This window comes from Mesoplodon mirus, assembly GCF_964341445.2.
Source record: "Mesoplodon mirus genome assembly, chromosome: 12".
Taxonomy (NCBI): Eukaryota; Metazoa; Chordata; class Mammalia; order Artiodactyla; family Ziphiidae; genus Mesoplodon; species Mesoplodon mirus.
The window spans coordinates 53,030,904-53,050,647 of record NC_138988.1 but is presented as its reverse complement, the minus strand read 5'-3'; the positions used below and the strand labels follow the sequence as shown (position 1 = coordinate 53,050,647).

At 47.2% G+C, this 19,744-nt stretch overlaps 1 protein-coding gene across 9 annotated transcripts in view; it reads left to right on the top strand.

The window, feature by feature from the left end:
* The window catches only part of GPD1L (glycerol-3-phosphate dehydrogenase 1 like), a 120,890-nt gene that overhangs the window by 35,367 nt on the left and 65,779 nt on the right, over positions 1 to 19,744 (top strand). For 6 of the 9 annotated variants that reach the window (XM_082637550.1, XM_082637551.1, XM_082637552.1 and 3 more), the window contains exons 5-7: positions 2,942 to 3,054; positions 14,183 to 14,416; positions 14,658 to 14,764. In XM_082637550.1, coding sequence (XP_082493676.1) covers positions 2,942 to 3,054; positions 14,183 to 14,416; positions 14,658 to 14,764 — 454 coding nt within the window. Of the gene's footprint in view, positions 1 to 2,941; positions 3,055 to 14,182; positions 14,417 to 14,657; positions 14,765 to 16,727; positions 16,881 to 19,744 lie in introns of all 9 variants that reach the window. The other 3 variants (XM_082637553.1, XM_082637557.1, XM_082637555.1) reach the window with 2 other exon arrangements.

Here is a 19,744-nt window from a genome sequence, read left to right as displayed (position 1 = left end):
TACTAAGTGAAGTGAGTCAGACAAAGACAAATATCATTTGATATCACTTATATGTGGAGTCTAAAATATGATACAAATGAACTTATTTACAAAACAGAAACAGACTCACAGACATAGAAAACAGTGGTTACCAAAGGGGAAAGAGGGTGGGGTTGGGATTAGCAGATACAAACTACTCTATATAAAATAGATAAGCAACAAGGTCCTACTGTATAGCACAGGGAACTATATTCAATATATAATATATTCCATATCCTATAATAAACCATAATGGAAAAGAATAAAGATAAATAAAAGGTGAGTTTGAGAAAATGTAAGATTGCTGTAAATCAAGCTCACCTATCTAATGGACACCATGTGTAATTTGCAGCCACAGAGGCACCAACAGATGCCACCTTGTATCAGTGGCAAATGGAGAACAGTCTTCTCCCTGCCATGTGTCACGTTACTCACAGCTGCTGATGGTTGGATTAAAGTGGCTCGAGTGGGAGGAGTGGGGGCCTGTCTGGAACGCTTGTCTGGAACGCTTGTGAGCCTTGAGGCACCAGGCAGTGGCCGTGGCGGTGAGGACAGAGGAAAAAGACAGGAATAACATCACAGTGTGAGACCGGGGCTGGTTTGCCCAACCCAGGTGATGAAACGGTGCTGCAGGTCTGGAGGACTGTTTAAAAAAGGAAGAGGACAGTTTGCTCAAGCAGACGTACTTCTAATATTTGGACAGAGGAGAACTCAGCTAAATGACATCATAGCAATGCCTGTAGAATAGAAAATGTGTTTCTTTTTTTGTTGTTGTTTCTTTTTGGGCTGCACAGCATGGCATGCGGGATCTTAGTTCCCCGACTAGGGATCGAACCCGTACCCCCTGCATTGGAAGCGTGGATTCTTAACCACTGGATCACCAGGGAGGTCCTGAAAATGTGTTTCTAAGTATTGGGTGTAGGTATTTTAAACATTTTATTATATGATGGCAGATTTCCTTAAACCAAACAGAAGTAGGGAGAACAGTATCATGACACCACTGCCCATCTTTAGTAATGATTAACTGCTGGCTGGCCTTATTTCACCTGTTTCCCACCCTCTTTCCACTCTCCCCTGGATCATTTTGACATTATATTACTTCTGGGTGTAACTTAGATTGTTGACAATCCTCTTGTTTTCTTCCTGCGTTGGAAGACCATAGTTCTGAGTGTGATGTTTGTTGCTTGTTTATCTTCTCTTTTCCCACCCCTGAGAGGAACATAGCATAGAGAGGGAGTGCGGGCCCTGGAGCCAGAGCACCTAGGTTAGAGTTGGGGCTCTGCCTCCTACTAGCTGTGTGACCTAGGGCAACTTGGTAAACCTCTCTGGGCCTCCTGTCTGTCAATGGGGCAAATCAGTCATAGGCATGTAAGTATCAGCTATCTTATTATTATTATTATTATATAGACCTTTGTGTGATCGTTGTGAGCCTAGGCTGTTTTCACACCTGATTCCTATTTAACCTCAGACAGTCCTGAGCTGCCATAGTGTTTTACTCATGAGGCTAGAGGAGGTTAAATCAGAGGTTTGCCAACTTGTCTGCCCATTGGAGTCACCTGGGGAGCTTCAGAAATTAGTGATGCCTGCTCCACCCCAGAGCTTGTAATTTAATGGGTCTGGGGTGTGGCCAGCCTTTGGTGTTTTTAAAGACCCTGGGTGATTGTAATGTGAAAACAAGCTTGGGAATAGGCTTGAGAACCTCGAGGCAGGAAGGGCCACAGTGCCATAGTCCCCAGGCTCTGTGTGGAGATCATCACGTGGGAGCTAGGTCTTGGCTGGTGAATTTTATCATCCTTATTTCTGGAGCCCTCCCAGAGCAGAGCGCCACCCTGCATCCCACCAACCAGAGCAGATCTCACATCAGGCTCTACGTGTAAAGTTTTATTTTTGTTTTGAACTGAAAGTCGCTCACCAAAAAAATAACGTGAAAAGTACTGATCCTCTGTGTCATTCTAAGCACGGTCCCAAGGGAGGGGATACAACGGGAACAAAAATGAGGACCCTTTGAATTGCATTTCCGTCTTCCACAATTGTTAGGAACATGTTTGTTGATGTTGTATCAGTTCTCTTGTTGCCATAGTGATGCTAAGTAACAAACAATCCCAGATTCTCAGTGACATCCAAAATAAGCACAGCTAACACGTCTGTCGGTCCGCTGGAGGCTGGCGGATCAAAGCTGGGGTGGTTCTGCTCCTTTGTCTCATCTTCCTGTAGAGTCCAGTGGGCCAGCCAGGATGTATTCTCATGGTGAAGGCAGAGAGACAAGGGAACCAGCCCTACTGCTGCACAAATAGGCTTCAAGCCTCCACTGTCAGGTCTATTAATGTCCCATTGACCAAAGCCAGTCACATGACTAAGCCCAAGGTCAAGGGGTGGGGAAATCTGTCCCACCACCCTCTGTGAGTCCAGGCACGTCCTCTGGTCAAGCCAAATGTTGGTAGAAAGGGATGTACTTTCCTCCCCTGGAAGGAGCTTATAAGTGTGCGTGGTAGCAAAAAATTGCAACAGTTTTAGATATCAAACAATAGAAAGATGCTTAGATAAAATATAATGCATGTATGCAGTAAAATACAAAGCAGCCATTTAAAGTAATGTAGAAAGTGTATGATGTCACTGAAAATTATTCCTGCCATAAATGGGGAAAAGCAGATTATGAAATCACATATGTTGTTCTCAATTTTGAGAAAAACTATGTATATTCCTATTTCAGTAAGTTAAAGATGTATGCCAAATTGTTAATGATCCTGTGGTGGGACTGTGGAATATTTTAAATTTCTATTTCTAGTCCTATGACTCTTCAAAATTTCCTATCAGGAAAATATGTTATTTTTGTAAGAAGAAAAACGTCATTTTAAACTGCGTTAGATGCAAACATTAAGATGAGAGGCTGTTATTACTGTCCTTTTTTCTAACCTTTCAATAGGCAGCAAGGTAATAGAGAACGGCCTTCTCTTCAAAGAACTTCTGCAGACTCCAAATTTTCGAATTACAGTGGTGGATGACGCAGACACGGTTGAACTGTGCGGTGCTCTGAAGGTACAGCAGCCTTGGTCTTCCTGCTCACAGGGGCGATCGATCACACAGGGCCACTGCTAGCGTCACTGCAGCCAGTCCTGAAGAAAGGCCTCTGTGTCCTGTGCACGTACTTCTGGGGAGAATGGTGAACGGGCGGCCTTGTTTATCACTTCCTGCCTTGCCCCAGCCTTTCCTTGGCGGTTAGATTTCCTCTCTCACTCATGGTTGGCTTTTATTTGTAAATCTGGGAGAAGGGTGGGTTTTTGTTCTTTGGGAAATTGACAGCATTAGCATTTGGAGAGCCAGGGACTACTTTGATTGTGGAGTCTTACCTGGGAGTGAAGTATTCTATTAATTTATACATTTCTCCTTACTGGCTTGAGCAGGAAGAGGAACTTGGCCCCTCTGAATGATGCTACTTTACTGGTTTGACGGTGTGGTTGGTTGTTGTTTTTTGTTTTGTTTTGTTTTCTGCGGTACGCGGGCCTCTCACTGTCGTGGCCTCTCCCGTTGCGGGGCACAGGCTCCAGACGCGCAGGCTCAGCGGCCATGGCTCACGGGCCCAGCTGCTCCATGGCATGTGGGATCCTCCCGGACCGGGCACGAACCCATGTCCCCTGCATCAGCAGGCAGACTCTAAACCACTGCGCCACCAGGGAAGCCCTGGTTGTTGTTTTTAAAGGAAGAAAACAATCTGCTGCTGACAGGTCTTTCTAAGAACAGCTTTATCTTTGCCTGTAAAGGGAAAAGATCAGATTAAAGAACCGGCTTCTATTGGCTAGTGGCTTGGGAGGGTCAAGGGAAGTTTCCGCACTTGGTCTTGGGCTCCTTACTTGTTCCCCTCTGCCTTTAAAAGTCGTGGTTGGGGTCCCTCTATCCTGACTGTGGGGGACAGCCCACGGGAAGCTGGGCTGCAACTTCTCATCCTTCTCCCCTTGGAATCAGAGCTGCCTTAGCTGCCATCTCAAAAAAAAAAAGGAAAAATAAAGAGCTTCCATGTGAATAGATACCCCCTTTGAGTCACTTTTGAGTAATTTCTTTTGTAGCAGAAGCGGCCTTTCAAGAATTTGAGCACCTAGGGTAGAAAATTAAGTAATCTGGCATTCGCCTCACTTTGTCAGGTGAAAATTGCAAAGATCAAAAGAATGCAGGGGAGACCAGTCCAAAGAGTGCCTTCCCACGCTTTCTCCAAAGTGTATACACCTTTTTTCCTGGTCAGAATTGAAAACCACTTTTTAGAATTAATATCGTGTGTGTATGTGTGGTCACGTCTCCATACAGTGAGAATTTTAGAAATGGAAGCCAACGAAAGACTTGGGCTCCCAGGCAGTCCATCTTTTGGGCCTCTCACTGTTGTGGCCTCTCCCGTTGTGGGGCACAGGCTCCGGATGCGCAGGCCTAGTGGCCATGGCTTACAGGCCCAGCCACTCCACGGCATGTGGGATCCTCCTGGACCGGGGCACGAACCCGTGTCCGCAGCATCGACAGGCGGACTCTCAACCACTGCGCCACCAGGGAAGCCCCAGTCCATCTTTTGGAATGCTGGTGGGGGATTCTCACATTGCACATGGCCTGCTATACATTTAAGATGCTGGCTTTGGCTGTGGTGTTTATTTTTGTTGGTTGAGATTCTTATGTGTTTTTAATAGTCCTTCATTAAACTAATAACAACTTGCCAGCAGTGGCACCATGAAGGCCTAATTGCTCAGCATGGTCCGTGTGCTCTAAAGCTGTCTTGAAGTGACTGGGTTATTTTTGGTGGTGGATGGGGAAGCTGTGAGAACCCGCCCAGAACAAAGGAACAGGGGGAGAAGAAAGACTCTAGATTGAGGGCTCTGGAGAAGTTTCTGCTGATGGGACCACATGCTGGTCCTGTGTCTGAACTGAGCATGGCTTTTCATGTCTGTTGGCAGGAAGCCTCCCGCTACCCATGATAGAGTGGTTCGTGGGGGGCAGAGGCAGATGGGGGTTGGGGACCATTTATCATCCTTCCCTTGGCTTTCCTTTAAAACAGGATCAGTTACCATCATTGCTGCCGGCTTGCATCAGAGCTGGGAGTTTTGAAAACTGAGAAACAGGTGCTTTGGCAGTAATTGAGTCTAACCATCCCATTGGACAGATAAGGAGATAAGAGAGCCAAAGAGTAAATGACTCAACCGGCTGTATAAAAAAATTAAATTAAATTTAAAAAAAATAAAGAGTAAATGACTCAAACTTAGCAAATATTAGCACGGTCAGAATGTGATCATGGATTTTAAGATTCAGTCCGGTGTTCTTTTGTTACTCTGGACGACCTGACTTTTCTGGTTGGTGTCCAGGCAGTTGAATGAAATGAAGCCCTCCCTTGCTACAGCCTGCCCAACCAGGGCAAATGGGCATGTGTTTCTTTGATTACATAATTAATCATTTTGTTGTTTTCTTCCTGATTATAAAAGGTAGTTTCACACAACAGAGAGATGTAGAGAAGAAAGTGAAAATGACTGATAGACAGTCCCTACATCCTGAGATAATCACTATTAATGTTTGTTGTCTCCCCTGCCAGTCTTTTTAGCAAGTACACATTTTTAAAACAAAAACTGGATCTTACTGTTCAAGCAGTTTATGTTTTACTTTTTTTAAAATTTATTTTATTGAAGTATAGTTGATTTACAATGTTAATTTCTGCCGTACAACAAAGTGATTCAGTTACACACATATATACATTCTTTTTTGTATGTTTTACTTTTTCCACATTAACAACCTTTAGTAATCTTCTCCACACTAAAAAAATTTTTGAAGTACACTTTTTTGTGTGCTCAAAAACATGAGGGCATTTGACTTGCCAAAAAAAAAAAAAAAGGAGGAAGAAACATAACAGTTCCTTACAAGGATAAAAGAAAAAGAAAATTCAAAATGCAAAATCATGTTGTACCAGTGCATCTTACTGCTTCAGAATGTCCTTCACCTCTTAGCTAAATTAATCTCTTAATCACTACGGGAGTATTCCTTTTTAAATATCAACTTTATTTAGGCATAATTTGTGTATATTAAACTACATCCAGTTAAATATATAATGCAGTGGGTTTTAACAGTTGGGTGTATATACCCTGAAAATCATCACCACAATACAGAACATTTCCATCACCCCAAACAATTCTCTATGTCTTTTTTTGGTAAATTTATTTATTTATTTATTTATTTTTGGTTGCGTTGGGTCTTTGTTGCTACGCATGGGCTTTCTCTAGTTGCCGCGAACGGGGACTTCTCTTCGTTGTGGCGTGTGGGCTTCTCACTGCAGTGGCTTCTCTTGTTGCAGAGCATGGGCTCTTGGCACATGGGCTTCAGTAGTTGTGGCACACAGGCTCAGTAGTTGTGGCTCACGGGCCCTAGAGTGTGGGCTCAGTAGTTGTGGCACACGGGCTTAGTTGCTCCGCGGCACGTGCGATCTTCCCGGATCAGGGCTTACTTGTGTCCCCTGCGTTGGCAGGCAGATTCTTAACCACTGCACCACCAGGGAAGCCCATGTATATGTCTTTTTATAGTTCATCCCTCTTTCCCAAGCCAGCAGCCACTGATCTGCTTTTGTACACTATAGAATTTTTATAATGGAGTTGTGCAATATGTACTCTTCTGTGTCTGGCTTCTTTCACTAACAGTGAATTTTTGTTTTAATGTAAAGTTTAAGAGGTACTTCATATAGAAAAGTACAGAAACCATAAGTGTACAGCTCAGCCTATGTTATTTTTTTAGTTAATTAATTAATTTATTTTTGGCTGCATTGGGTCTTCATTGCTGCACGAGGGCTTTCTCTAGTTGTGGAGAGCAGGGGCTACTCTTCATTGCGGTGTGCAGGCTTATTTCAGTGGCTTCTCTTGTTGTGGAGCACGCTTCAGTAGTTGTGGCACGCGGGCTCAGTAATTGTGGTGCGCGGGCTAAGTAGTGGCACACGGGCTTAGTTGCTCCGCGGCATGTGGGATCTTCCCGGACCAGGGCTTGAACCCCTGTCCCCTGCATTGGCAGGCAGATTCTTAACCACTGCGTCACCAGGGAAGTCCTCAACCTATGTTATTTTTAATAAATACTTTATCAGGATTAAGTTTCATTAACAGAGACCCAAAATAATAGTGGCTGGGACTTCCCTGGTGGTATAGTGGTTAGGAATCCACCTGCGAATGCAAGGGACACGGGTTCGAGTCGTGGTCCGGGAAGATCCCACGTGCCGCAGAGCAGCTAAGCCCTTGCGCCACTACTGAGCCTGCGCGCCACAATTACTGAAGCCCGCGCCTAGAGCCCATGCTCCACGACAAGAGAAGCCACTGCAATTAGTCCGCACACCGCAACGAGGAGTAGCCCCCGCTCACCGCAACTAGAGAAAGCCTATGTGCAGCAACAAAGACCCAACACAGCCAAAAATAAAAAATAAATAAATTTATATAAGTAGGTAAATAAATAATAAAACCTGTGCATTAAAACCAGGTTTAGTTTCACAAACAATTAAAAAAAAAGTAGTGGCTAAGCAAAGCAGAAGTTTATCTGTTTCTTGTGTAAAAATCCTGAATCCATATGACAACTCCATTCCACCGAATTCTCAGGGACGCAGGCTCCTTCCAGCTCACGAGGTATGGCTCTTGTACTTGTATTCCGAGATGGTGACCAGATCTCCAACCATTGCATCTGCCTTCCAGGCAGCAGGGTGAAGAAAAGGATAAAGGGCATGTGGCAGCTGTCTTTTAAGGCAGGTTCTGGGAGTCACAGTGCAACACTTTGGCTTCATCTTAATGGGCAGTTAGTACTTAATTGTGTGACTATACCTGCTGCAGGGGAGGTTGGGAAATTTCCCCCTCTCTCTGGGTAGCCATATACTTGCATGAAAGTCAGGAACTCTAGGACTCAGAAAGAAGAGAGTAGATTGGGAGATACACCCATTACCTGTGCCACAGAGGCTCGGCGTTCTTTGTAGGGTTGTCTGTGGTGAGGCTCACCACCCTAATTGCTGGGCGTGTAGGTTTCCTCCAGGGCTTTGGCTGTGATGAATGTACTGTGGGCCACAGCCTGGTGCCCAGTCTCAGCCAGGGCCACATGTGGCTGTGTGCATTTACATGCAAATTAATTAAAACTTTTTTTAAAATTCAAAATTCAGTTTCTGAGTCACAGTAGCCCCATTTCAGAGACTCAGTAGCCACATTAGTCTTCAGTGAGTCTCAGCAGCTAGTGGCTGCTCTGTTGGACGAGCAGATAGCAAACATTTACGTCATCGCAGAAACTTCTGCTGGACAACACTGCTCTCACTAAGGCAGCTTCTCATCAGGGTGTGCAGCCTGGTGGGCTGAGCGTGGGCTTGACTTTGGGCCTCCTAGACATCTCAGACAGGTGGCCTTACACAGTACCCAACCTGCAAACCATACGTGGTACCTCAGCGTAGTTAGCCTACACTTTTCAGGTTTCCGTGAGGCGAGGTCAGATGCACTCGGAGGTGGCCTCAGGAAGAGTCAGGCGGGTTGTTGGACTTACAGAAAATACTGACTTGGGTTTTAGCAGGGCCATTCTCCCTAGGTGGTGAGAGTGTTTGCATAAACTGTGGGTCACATGGGCCGCTCCTCCAGTTTTGTAGTCTTTTTGTGGGAGGGTGTGAGCGAAAGAAACAGCCCTATCCAACCCACCCCGATTCAGGATTGCAGAGACCGCACTTCGCGGAGGATGATTGCCTCTGAGTATTGCTATCACCCGGGAAATGGGCAGGGGCTTAAGGATGCCTGTCTTCTGAAAATCATGGTATTTTTAGCTCTGTATTTAAAATAGTGAATAAATTTTCACTGTTCACATGAATAGTTTAAAGCAGATCTAAATGCCCAGCGGATAGTGATAAATTTCACAGCTGAGCGATCTCATCCGGGTGCTATTCAGACATGATTTGACCAGCTCAGTGTGTTTATTTTTCTTTTGACAGTGATAAGTGGTAGGTGAGAGAGTGAGGATTTCAGGATGCATCATATGGTGATTAAACAGGCCCAGGGTCCCCTTAGGAGGGAGGGGTTGACTCTGCAGTGGCCCCTCCTCCCCGTGGTGTGGAGGCCAGACATCCAGGGGAAACTGGGAGGTGGTCCCAACCTGTGTGCGCCTGGGCCACGGGCACCCTCCTCTGCCTTTTCTCTGAGCGCAGTGACATAGAAGGTTAGAAGCACGCATTGGAGCTCAGGGCTCATGCGTTACAGCTCCTGCTTGGATGCGTCCAGTGACTGAGAGCGCAGTCCCTTTGCTTCGGTCGTTTCCGTTGGGGGGGCTCAACTCTTCTTGTTAGAAAGTTCTTGTCTTGCTGAGCTGGCCCCTCTGTGCCTTCCACTCACTGGTCTGGAGCAGCCTTGTGTGATCTGCTCCCTGGAGAGAACTAGGAAGCTGGGCTGCCAGGGCTCGAAACCCAGCTCTCCTGATCCTGACTGTACAACCTTGGGTGGGCTGCGTACCCCAGGTGCCTGAGTTTCCTTGCCTCTCACTGTGTGTAGTAACAGGACCTGCCTTGTAGGAACGTTGTGAAGATTAAATCAGTTGATAATATATGAAGCACTTAGAAACAGTTCAATAAGGTTAACTTTTTTTAAAACATCTTTATTGGAGTATAATAGCTTTACAATGGTGTGTTAGTTTCTGCTGTATAACAAAGTGAATCAGCTATACGTATACATATGTTCCCATATCTCCTCCCTCTTGCGTCTCCCTCCCACCCTCCCTATCCCACCCCTCTAGGTGGTCACAAAGCACTGAGCTGCTCTCCCTGTGCTATGCAGCTGCTTCCCACTAGCTATCTATTTTACGTTTGGTAGTGTATATATGTCCATGCCACTCTCTCACTTTGTCCCAGCTTACCCTTCCCCCTCCCCGTATCAATAAGGTTAACTTTTGTTGTTATTTTTATTATTCTTTCCCATAAATCTTTTCTCCTCCTAGGCCTCCCGCTTTTGCCTCCTGAGCCTCCATGCAGGCCCAAGAGGCAGTCCTCTTTGATATCTGGTTGCAGAGGTCTCAGGAAGGTCTCTTGGACCCGGAGAGGGGTGGGGGTGGCCAGGCCACGTTTGACATACCATGGAAGCAGCAGGGGACAGGGAACAGGGGGCCCGTGGAGCCAGGCACCGGGGGCGTGTCCCACGTGCATCACTTACCAGCCGGGCGTTCTTGGCAAGCCGTTGACCTTCAGTGAGCCAGCAAGGGGGACAGGCACACGCTTGCCGGGGTTGCCATGAGAATTTGGATGAGACCGTGTGTGCAGTGGCCTGGTGGGCTCACTGTAGGCGCTTCGTAAATAATCCGTAGGAGCCCCTTGTTGAAAGGAAGTCCGTGTTATGTCCCATCCAGTCTGTAGACGTTGGCTGGGGTTGGTTTGTCAAGTGACCTCCAGAGTGGGTCGCGTTGTGAGGAAGAGGGGGGGCCCAGGGACACAGCCCAGGAGGCATCAGAGAGCCATTTCCACAATCTAACCATTTGGAAGCTAGGCCTTGGCATGTTGCCATGGTAACTTCGATAAAACCATTTGTTGGGCTCACCAACAGTTGGCTTCGTGGCCTCTGTGGTCAGTCCCTCTGCACGGCCTTAGGTGTCTCTCTGTTGCCCCAGGGCTGTCCCACTGTCTGCAGTCCAAGGGCAGGCCACAACTGAGCCAGATTCCCTGGAGGAATGTCACCACCGGAAGAGCCTTGAGAGATCTCGTCCAAGCCCTGAATTTAACAACCAAGGCCAAGAAGGCTCAGACAGGTGGAGTGATTATCCCAAGGTCACACAGCGACAAGGCAGACTGAGAACCAGAAGCCCTCTGAATGTCACGCGTGTGCCCCTCGTATCTCCCTATGCGCTTCCTCAGTTTGGCTGCTATGCCAGGAAGGGTGACTGGGCCTGTTTGGGCCCAGCCTTGGGTGTTTTCTGTTGCTCCTGGTCTCTGCACAGTGTCCCATCTAAAAGGTCTGGCGGTTCCATCCCAGCTCAGCAGCTCCGGGGCAGAGCCGCAGAATGGACCTCAGTTCGCCCGTCAGCATCTCTCCAGCTCCTTCACTCTGCCTCTCCCCTCTCTGCACGTGATGCTGCCAGACGCCAAGCGCGCCCAGCCAGGAATCGCCCTCCCCCCATCCCTGTGCACACGCAGCAGGTGCCTGGGGCTGGTGGTTGCCGTCAGGGAGCTGCTGAGACCTACAGTCTGCATTGCCTGTGTGGTGGGAAGGACTGGAGAAGCTCACAGGTACAGGCAGAGGTGGTACCTTAGGAAAGCATGCTCCCGGGTCAGGAGGCTGGATTCCTCAGCTCCGCCTGCAGCTGTAGGAGCCGGGGTCTGCGTGGATCCTGGCCTTTGCAGAGGAATAGCCAGAACCAGAGTAAGGCCTGATGTGATTGCTGAGGAAGGGAAGGTTCATTTAGGGCCCCTGCCTTCTGGTCCCACCGAAGCTTCTAGAGGGCTCACGGGAACTTCTTCATCTGAAGTGGCCGCGTCCTGTCAGGGTGAGCCTGGCCACATCAGTGCTGTGTTTGATCTGTTTTATAAAAAACTGCATATCAACCAGAGAAGACATTTTTCCTCCCCGGGTCATTCCATTTTCTACCTTATCCCTCAGATTTTATAGTCCTGAATGTTTTTAAAAATGTTCTGTCTTTAATTAATTTTAAAAAATTAGGGGGAGTGAGGAAGAAATGTACTTATTTTAGCTTATTTCTCATTGTTACTAACTGGCTTCATAGTTAAAGGTCTCTTAAGGCACAAATCCATATATAGGCATCAGGTATTATGGCAAAATGCTTGTGTGGTTAGACAGAGGCAGAATACTTGCATTTTTTCCTGCATTGAGTGCTCTTGGAGAGGGAGCTGGTAACACGGAAAGAGCTGGGAACCTGAGGGTTGACTGGTGTCCCAAACAAGTCCACCCCCCCACCGCCACCCCCCCGTCACCTCCACTCAGGCATTACTTGGCATATGTGATTGTCTGGTTTTACATAGGATTTGAGACCCAGTTCAGATGCCACTTCCTCCATGCAGGCTTCCCTGCTTTGAAATGAAGCTTCTCCGCACAATCTCGTCCTTCTGTCTCCTGACGTGCTTTTCTATGTCTTTTCCCAGTGATATTGTCAACTCCTTGAGGACGCCCTGTGTCTAATTATGTCTTTGCAGCCCCCCACCCCCTGAGGGCACCCTCAGCCCCTCCAGGGTCCAGCGGGGCTTCCCACAGTGCACGCTCAGTACACATGGGTTGAAATGAGACCCAACCTTCAGTACCTCTTACGGAATATCGCTTTCTGCTGAGCATCATTGTGATTTGTGCACAGGTTTTATTTTCCTGCTAAGTTGGGGGTGGCGAACTTTTTCCAGAAGAGCTCGTTAGAAAATGTGGGCTTTGCAGACCATAAAGGGCTCTGCACAACTACTCAGATCTGTTGACAGCACACAGGCAACCACAGACAGTATGTAACTGAACTGGTTTCCAGTACAATGTTACTTATAACACTTGGCCCTAATTTGCTGACCCCCGAACTAGGTTATCAGCTTCTGAAGAGGCAAGTCTGTGTCTGATCTGCCTGGTGTCCAGCATAGAGCCATGCAACAACCCAGCGCTTCAGAAATGCTCATTTAGGGATTATTAAATTTATTTATTTACTTACTTACTTACTTATTTTTGGCTGAGTTGGGCCTTTGTTGCAGTGCATGGGCTTCTCATTGCAGTGGCTTCTCTTGTTGCGGGTCATGGGCTCTAGAGCACAGGCTCAATAGTTCTGGCGCACGGGTTTAGTTGCTCCGTAGCATGTGGGATCTTCCCAGACTAGAGATCAAACCCGTGTCCCCTGCATTGGCAGGTGGATTCTTAACCACTGCGCCACCAGGGAAATCCCAGGGATTATTAAATGAAACAAAAGGCAGAAACTTGATCTGCACGTATGCATTCATCATCACGCAGCACTTCTGACCCAGGTACGCTCCCAACAGAAGTGCCTGCTCACAGCCACCAGAGGTCATGTACCAGGTGTCATAGCAGAGCCATTTGTAATGGCTCCAAACTGGAAACTACCCCAATGCCAATCAACAGAACAGATAAATTGCAGTATATTTGCACAATGGAATATAATGTAGCAATGAAAATAAATGCGTTATGTGTAAAAATACGGCTGAAGCTCACAAACGTGATGTCAAATTGAGACAGAAGATAGACACGAAGGATTACACCCTGTATGATTCTATTCATATATAGTTTAAGGACAAGGAAAGTAAACCTGTGCCATTAGAAGTCAGGAGAGAGGTTACCTTTGGTGCATGGGTGACCAGGAGAAGGTCAGAGGGGGCTTCCTGGGGCACTGGTTACGTTCTACTCCTTGATCAGGGTGCTGGTTACACAGTTGTGTCTGGTTTGTGAAAATTCATCAAGCTGTGCACTTATGATTTGACCACTTTTCTGTGAATGTTATAGTTGAATAAAGCATTTTATTTATTCAACTGTAAAAGAAAAAAAGGGCTTCCCTGGTGGTGCAGTGGTTGAGGATCCGCCTGCCGATGAAGGGGACACGGGTTCGTGCCTCGATCCGGGAAGATCCCACATGCCGCGGAGCAGCTGGGCCCGTGAGCCATGGCCGCTGAGCCTGCGCGTCCGGAGCCTGTGCTCCACGATGGGAGAGGCCACAACAGTGAGAGGCCCGCGTACCGCAAAAAAAGAAAAGAAAAGAAAAAAAAAAGCCGTTTGTTCAAACAGTATTTGACCAGAGACTATCATCCATCGTTCCCATTCTGGCTGATGCCTCCCTCTGAGCACAGTTGTGGGCTCTTTGCCCTGTGAATGGGAATATGGGAGCCTGGTGCCTTCTTTCTACTCTCTCTCTCTCACGGGTACAAAAGCAGAACCCCGGGTCGTGGGACTTCCCTAGTGGTCCAGTGGTTAAGACTGTGAGCTCCCAATGCAGGGGGCCTGTGTTCGATCCCTGGTCGGGGAACTAGATCCCACATGCTGGAACTAAAAGATCCCACACGCAGCAACGAAGATCCCGCCTGCTGCAACTAGGACCCGGCACAGCCAAATAAATAAATAAAGGTTAAAAAAAAAAAAAGAACCCTGGGTCGTGTGGGACCCAGGGGAGCCAGTGTCCCTGCCTTCCCTGCATTCTCTCCCCCAGCGGGCATGTGACGGCATCCCCGGGCTTCTTGTCTCCTTTGTAGAACATCGTGGCTGTGGGAGCTGGGTTCTGCGACGGCCTCCGCTGTGGCGACAACACCAAAGCCGCTGTCATCCGCCTGGGGCTCATGGAAATGATCGCCTTTGCCAGGATCTTCTGCAAGGGCCAGGTGTCCACGGCCACCTTCCTGGAGAGCTGCGGCGTGGCTGATCTGATCACCACCTGCTATGGGGGCCGGAACCGCAGGGTGGCCGAGGCCTTTGCCAGGACCGGAAAGGTAGCCCCCGGTGTGGGATCCCGGGCTGGGGAGATCCGCTGTCCTGGGGGTGGAGGCTGTGTGTGCTGGGCTTGTCCTGCTAACTGCCATCTGCCTTTGCTTAAAAGCGCTTCAGTCCTACACCCTTTGCCTTGTATGTCATTATCTTTTCTCGGCTTGCAGCTCTCCTCCCCCACTCTGCTCTTAAAATAAGTGATGCTCTAGATTTTACAGGAGATTGTTTTCATCCTTTGTTTTTAAGACCATCGAAGAATTGGAGAAGGAGATGCTGAATGGGCAGAAGCTGCAAGGACCTCAGACTTCGGCCGAGGTGTACCACATACTCAAACAGAAGGGGCTGCTCGACAAGTAAGTGTCCCATTGTCCATGAGGCCAGAGGAGCGGCCATCATCCCCCTGCCTTGCTCACAACCCCCAGCCTGGTCAGCACGTGAGCACAGGCATTTGATGAGTGTGTGCAGAAAGTTACTGGATTAGTTCCATCCTTTGTGTGATGTGAGGGTCTATGGCAGGAAACATCTGCCTACCCTGAAAATGAGCATTTACACAAAACACGAAACGAGGGAGGAAGGCTCAGCGCTGTAGGGCATAGTACAAAATAGGAAGTTTGAGATTCTGGCTTGTCCTGCAGGGTGTTTGGTAAGAGCTACATGACGTACATTTTAAATTTTAAAAAAAGATTACTTTGTCCCTTTAAAAAAAGATATAGCCTTGTTAATGAAATGTCAAACAATTCAGAAAAGAAGGAAGGACAAGTTTCCCCCAGGACTCCAGCACTAGAGATGCCCTGTTTAAGGTGTGAGGTATAGCCTTGTAGTCTCCCCACCCATCCTCGGCTGCCTGTCCAGGCGGGTCACGTGCTAGAGGTGGCTTGGATCAGCTTGCTCTGCTGCGGGATGGAGGGAGGAAGCCCGGTAATCCCACAGAAGCTGCCCAGCGTCTGAGGCTGCCACAGCCCTTCCTCCTGTTGAGTTGCTAAGCCTGTCTCCATAATCACGATGCCACCACACCACCCAGTAAATGCCTGGGCGTCCTTAACTCTCCTGTAATAGTCTGGAGAGGTGGGTGCCTGGGAGAGTGGAGAGCTGGTCCCCAGCGTGCACTTCTCTGCACCGGGAGGTGGGTCACGGGTCTGCCATCAGCTCCCTTACCCTCTACAGGTCAGTCTAGATGCTGCTGGTCCCAAGCACCTGCATCTTGACCCTGCCGCCTGCATCCAGCTCTCCCCCTTGTTCAGCCGTCCAGTTCCCTATTGGAAGTTAGAAATGAGGGGCAACAGAGCATTTGTCTTCCTTCCTTAATTTGCATTTGATTTTTTTGAAACGGCTTTCAATGCCAGCCGGGCAGGAGGGGGAGTCATAAACAAGCCTCGGAGGAGGAGAACTACCTTTCAATCATGATTAAAAGGAAAATACCCATGACATGCTTGGTTTTCCTTACCTATTTAACAGCAGACACTGATGGGTTTGTGTGTGATTGGAGCTACTTTAATGACCGTTAAGTCTTTATCAGGAATTTTTGTTTTAAGTCTTAAAAAAAATACCTGGGTGTTTGATGATGGTGAGTCTCTCCCAATCACAGTTTTAAAGTGGCATCTGTGTGCAACCAAGGTCGAGTCCTAGGATCCCACAGTAGTATACAGATAGGATAGGGTCCTGTCCTTTGATAGGATTCTATGAGTTGACACACTGGCCTGTGTGAGTCTGTGTGTGTTGTCTAACTACTGGAGGATACAGGCTGGAACAGGTGTTCTGGGATCAGTACCTGCCTGTTTAAAAGCAAGTGTAACCAAGCAGGAGAAACCTGCCTCTCCACGGTCATGTCCCATTTTCTTCTGATTAGAAATTGACCCGGCCATCCCTGTGCTTAGTGAGGTCGCTGCTGGATTGAGGGGCACCTGCCCTTCTCCCAGGCCTAGTGTCGAGTCCCATGGGTCCACCCCCCACTGCGCCCGCCCCCAGTGGCACAAGTAGAGCCAAGTCCTGCTATTCTCCCTTTGCACCGCCGCTTACCTGGATTTCTTTCTTTTCCATTCCAGCCATCACCGTGCTGGTCTTCCTCCATTTCCTTCTCCCTTCCCTGCTATAGAAAGAGCGCTGAGCAGGAGGACAGTGGCCTTGTGTCTCATTGGCTGTGTGGTCTTGGGCAGGTCATGTTTTTAGCTGCTCTGTGCCGTTTATCCACAAAGTCAAAGGGGTAGACCAGATGACTGCTGTGGTGACCTCTAACTCAGAGGCCACCTGCTCTTAGAGAAGGAGGTCCACAGGCCTTAGGTTGGCATCTCAGTTGAGTACCAACTTTGTTTCTAACAGTGTGTCCTGTGACCCCTGCTTTAGTGGAAGCGGACCTCCCTTGGCCCCAGCCACCTCCTTCTCAGACTCCTGTGTGCATCTGTCCTGCGGTTTGGCCTGCCTGGACACCCCCTTATGAGCATCTCAGCCATCACCGCCCACAAGGCAAGCCAGGTCTGTCCTCAGAGAACCTCTTTTGTATCCTCCAGATACAGATCATTTTCCCTGCTTTGAACTTACTGTTTAGAGCAGCAGTTGGCAAACTTTCTCTGTAAGGAATCACATAACAAAGATTTCATCTTTGTAGACCACATACAGGACTCTGCCCTATAGTCTTTGTTTCTGTTCATAGTTCTTTAAAAATGTAAAAATGATTCTTAGCCTACAGGCGGCACAAAAACAAGTCACAGGCCAGACTTGCTTCTCAGGCCATGGTTTGCCAGCCCCTGGTTTAGACACTATTGCTGCTAATGTGCTATGGACTTATTGCATAAACTTACAATTTTACTTTTATTTTTCAAATTTGGGAGTGGGGGCACATGCTTTTGGCAGAAAAAAAAATTAAAGTCATACAAAAAGGCACACAGGGGCTTCCCTGGTGGCGCAGTGGTTGGGAGTCCGCCTGCTGATGCAGGGGACACGGGTTCGTGCCCCGGTCCGGGAAGATCCCACATGCCACGGAGCGGCTAGGCCCGTGAGCCATGGCCACTGAGCCTGCGCGTCCGGAGCCTGTGCTCTGCAACGGGAGAGGCCACAACAGTGAGAGGCCCGCATACCACAAAAAAAAAGAGAGAGAGAAAGAAAAAGGCACACAGGTTAAAGTGGGTCCTGATCCCTACCCCTGATGGAGGTGGATTTCTCAGGGTTCAGTGAACTTTCCACATGGCCCTTTTGTTTGTGTGATGGGTAACGAACTCCACAGTCTGCTTTGTCCCTTTTCATCACTTCAGAATTTTTTTTTTTTTTTTTTGGCCATGCCATGCAGCCTGTGGGATCTTAGTTCCCCAACCTGGGTTCGAACCTGTGCCCCCTACATTGGAAGTATGGAGTCTTAACCACTGGACCGCCAGGGAAGTCCCCTAGGATATATTTTGAAAATCATTCCACATCTGCACCTAGAGGTCTCATTTAATGGCTGCAGAACATTCCATGGTGTGGGAGAACCTCAGTTTATTTATTAACCAATCTTCTCTTGATAGACATTAAGACATTAATAGACATTGTTGGGGTTTTTCTGCTGTTGTGAAATTTGCTTTATTTAATGTCCTTGCGCCTGTGTCTTTTTGACCACGTGTGAGTATCAGGTGTTTGTATTAGTCTGCTTGGGCTGCCACAGCAAAATGCCACAGACAGAGTGGCTCACACAACAGAAATTTGTTTCTCACAGTTATAGAGGACAGAAATCGAAGGTGTTGGCAGGGTTGACCTCTCTGAAGCCTCTTCTCCCCGCATCTTCTCGTGGTCCCCCCTCTGTGTACGTCTGAGTCCTAGTCTCCTTTTCTTATGAGGACTGCAGCCATATTGGTTTAGGGCCCATCTTTTTTTTTTTGGGCACACCACCGGCGTTTGGTATCTTAGTTCCCTGACCAGGGATCGAACCTGAGCCTCCTGCATTGGAAGGCAGAGTCTTAACCACTGGACTGCTGGGAAGGTCCCACGGTCCATCTTAATGAACCCTTTTCACTTAATTACCTCCTTCAGTGCCCTGTCTCCAAATATAGTCATTCTGAGGGGCTGGGGCATTGGGTGAGTTTGGGGGAGGGGTACAATCAGCCCATAACAGTTGTAAGTTCCTTGAGGGCTGGGGCCTCATTTATAATACTGCACATCCCTGCTCATGATTGAGGCCTGACGCATCTAAGCCCTCAGTATCCATTAGTAGGATAGCTGATTTATTTGGTTTATGCCCATTTTTTAATAAAATATTTTGTCTTCCTTTCACTTTTTGAAAAAAAAATTTATTTTTTGGGAAGTATTGTTGCTGTGCAATATTATATGCTACAGGTATACAATATAGTGAATCACAATTTTTAAAGGTTATACTCCATTTACAGTTATTATAAAATATTGGCTATATTCCTCATGTTACAAATGCATGTAGCTTATTTTATACATAATAGCTTGTACCTCCTGTTCTCCCACTCCTGTATTGCCCCTCCCCCCTTCCCTCTCCTCGTGCTTGCTGGTAACCACTAGTTTGTTCTCTATATCTGTGAGTCTGCTTCTTTCTTTGTTATATTCACTTGTTTGTTGTGTTTTTTAGATTCCACATATAAGTGATATGGTACAGTATTTGTCTTTCTCTGACTTATTTCACTTAGCATAATACCCTCCAAGTCCATTTGCTGCAAATGGCAAAATTTCGTTCTTTTTTATGGTTGAGTAGTATTCCATTGTTTATATATACCACATCTTCTTTATCCATTCATCTGTTGATGACCATTTAGGTTGCTTCCATATCTTGGCAATTGTAAATAACGCTGCTATGAATATTGGGGTGCATGTATCTTTTCAAATTAGTGCTTTTGTTTTTTTTCAGATATATGCCCAGTAGTGGGATTGCTGGGTCGTATGGTAGTTCTATTTTTAGTGTTTTGAGAAACCTCCATACTGTGGAGCCACCTCCACAGTGGCTTTACCAATTTACATTCCCACCAATAGGACTGTAATTTTTTTCCACATCCTGGCCAACATTTGTTATTTGTGTTCCTTTTAGTGATAGCCATTCTGACAGGTGTGAAGTGATATCTCATGGTGGTTTTGATTTGCATTTCCCTGATGATTGAGCATCTTTTCATGTGCCTGTTGGCCATCTGCATCTCCTCTTTGGAAAAATGTATATTCACTTCTTCTGCTCATTTTTTAATTGGGTTGTTTGTTTTCTTGTTGTTGAGTTGTATGAGCTGTTTATACATGTTGGATATTAACCCCTTATTGGTCATACCATTTGCAAATATCTTCTTCCATCCACTAGGTTGTCTTTTCATTCTGTTTATGGTTTCCTTGTCCTCCTTTCACTTCTAACCTTCTTTAGAGAG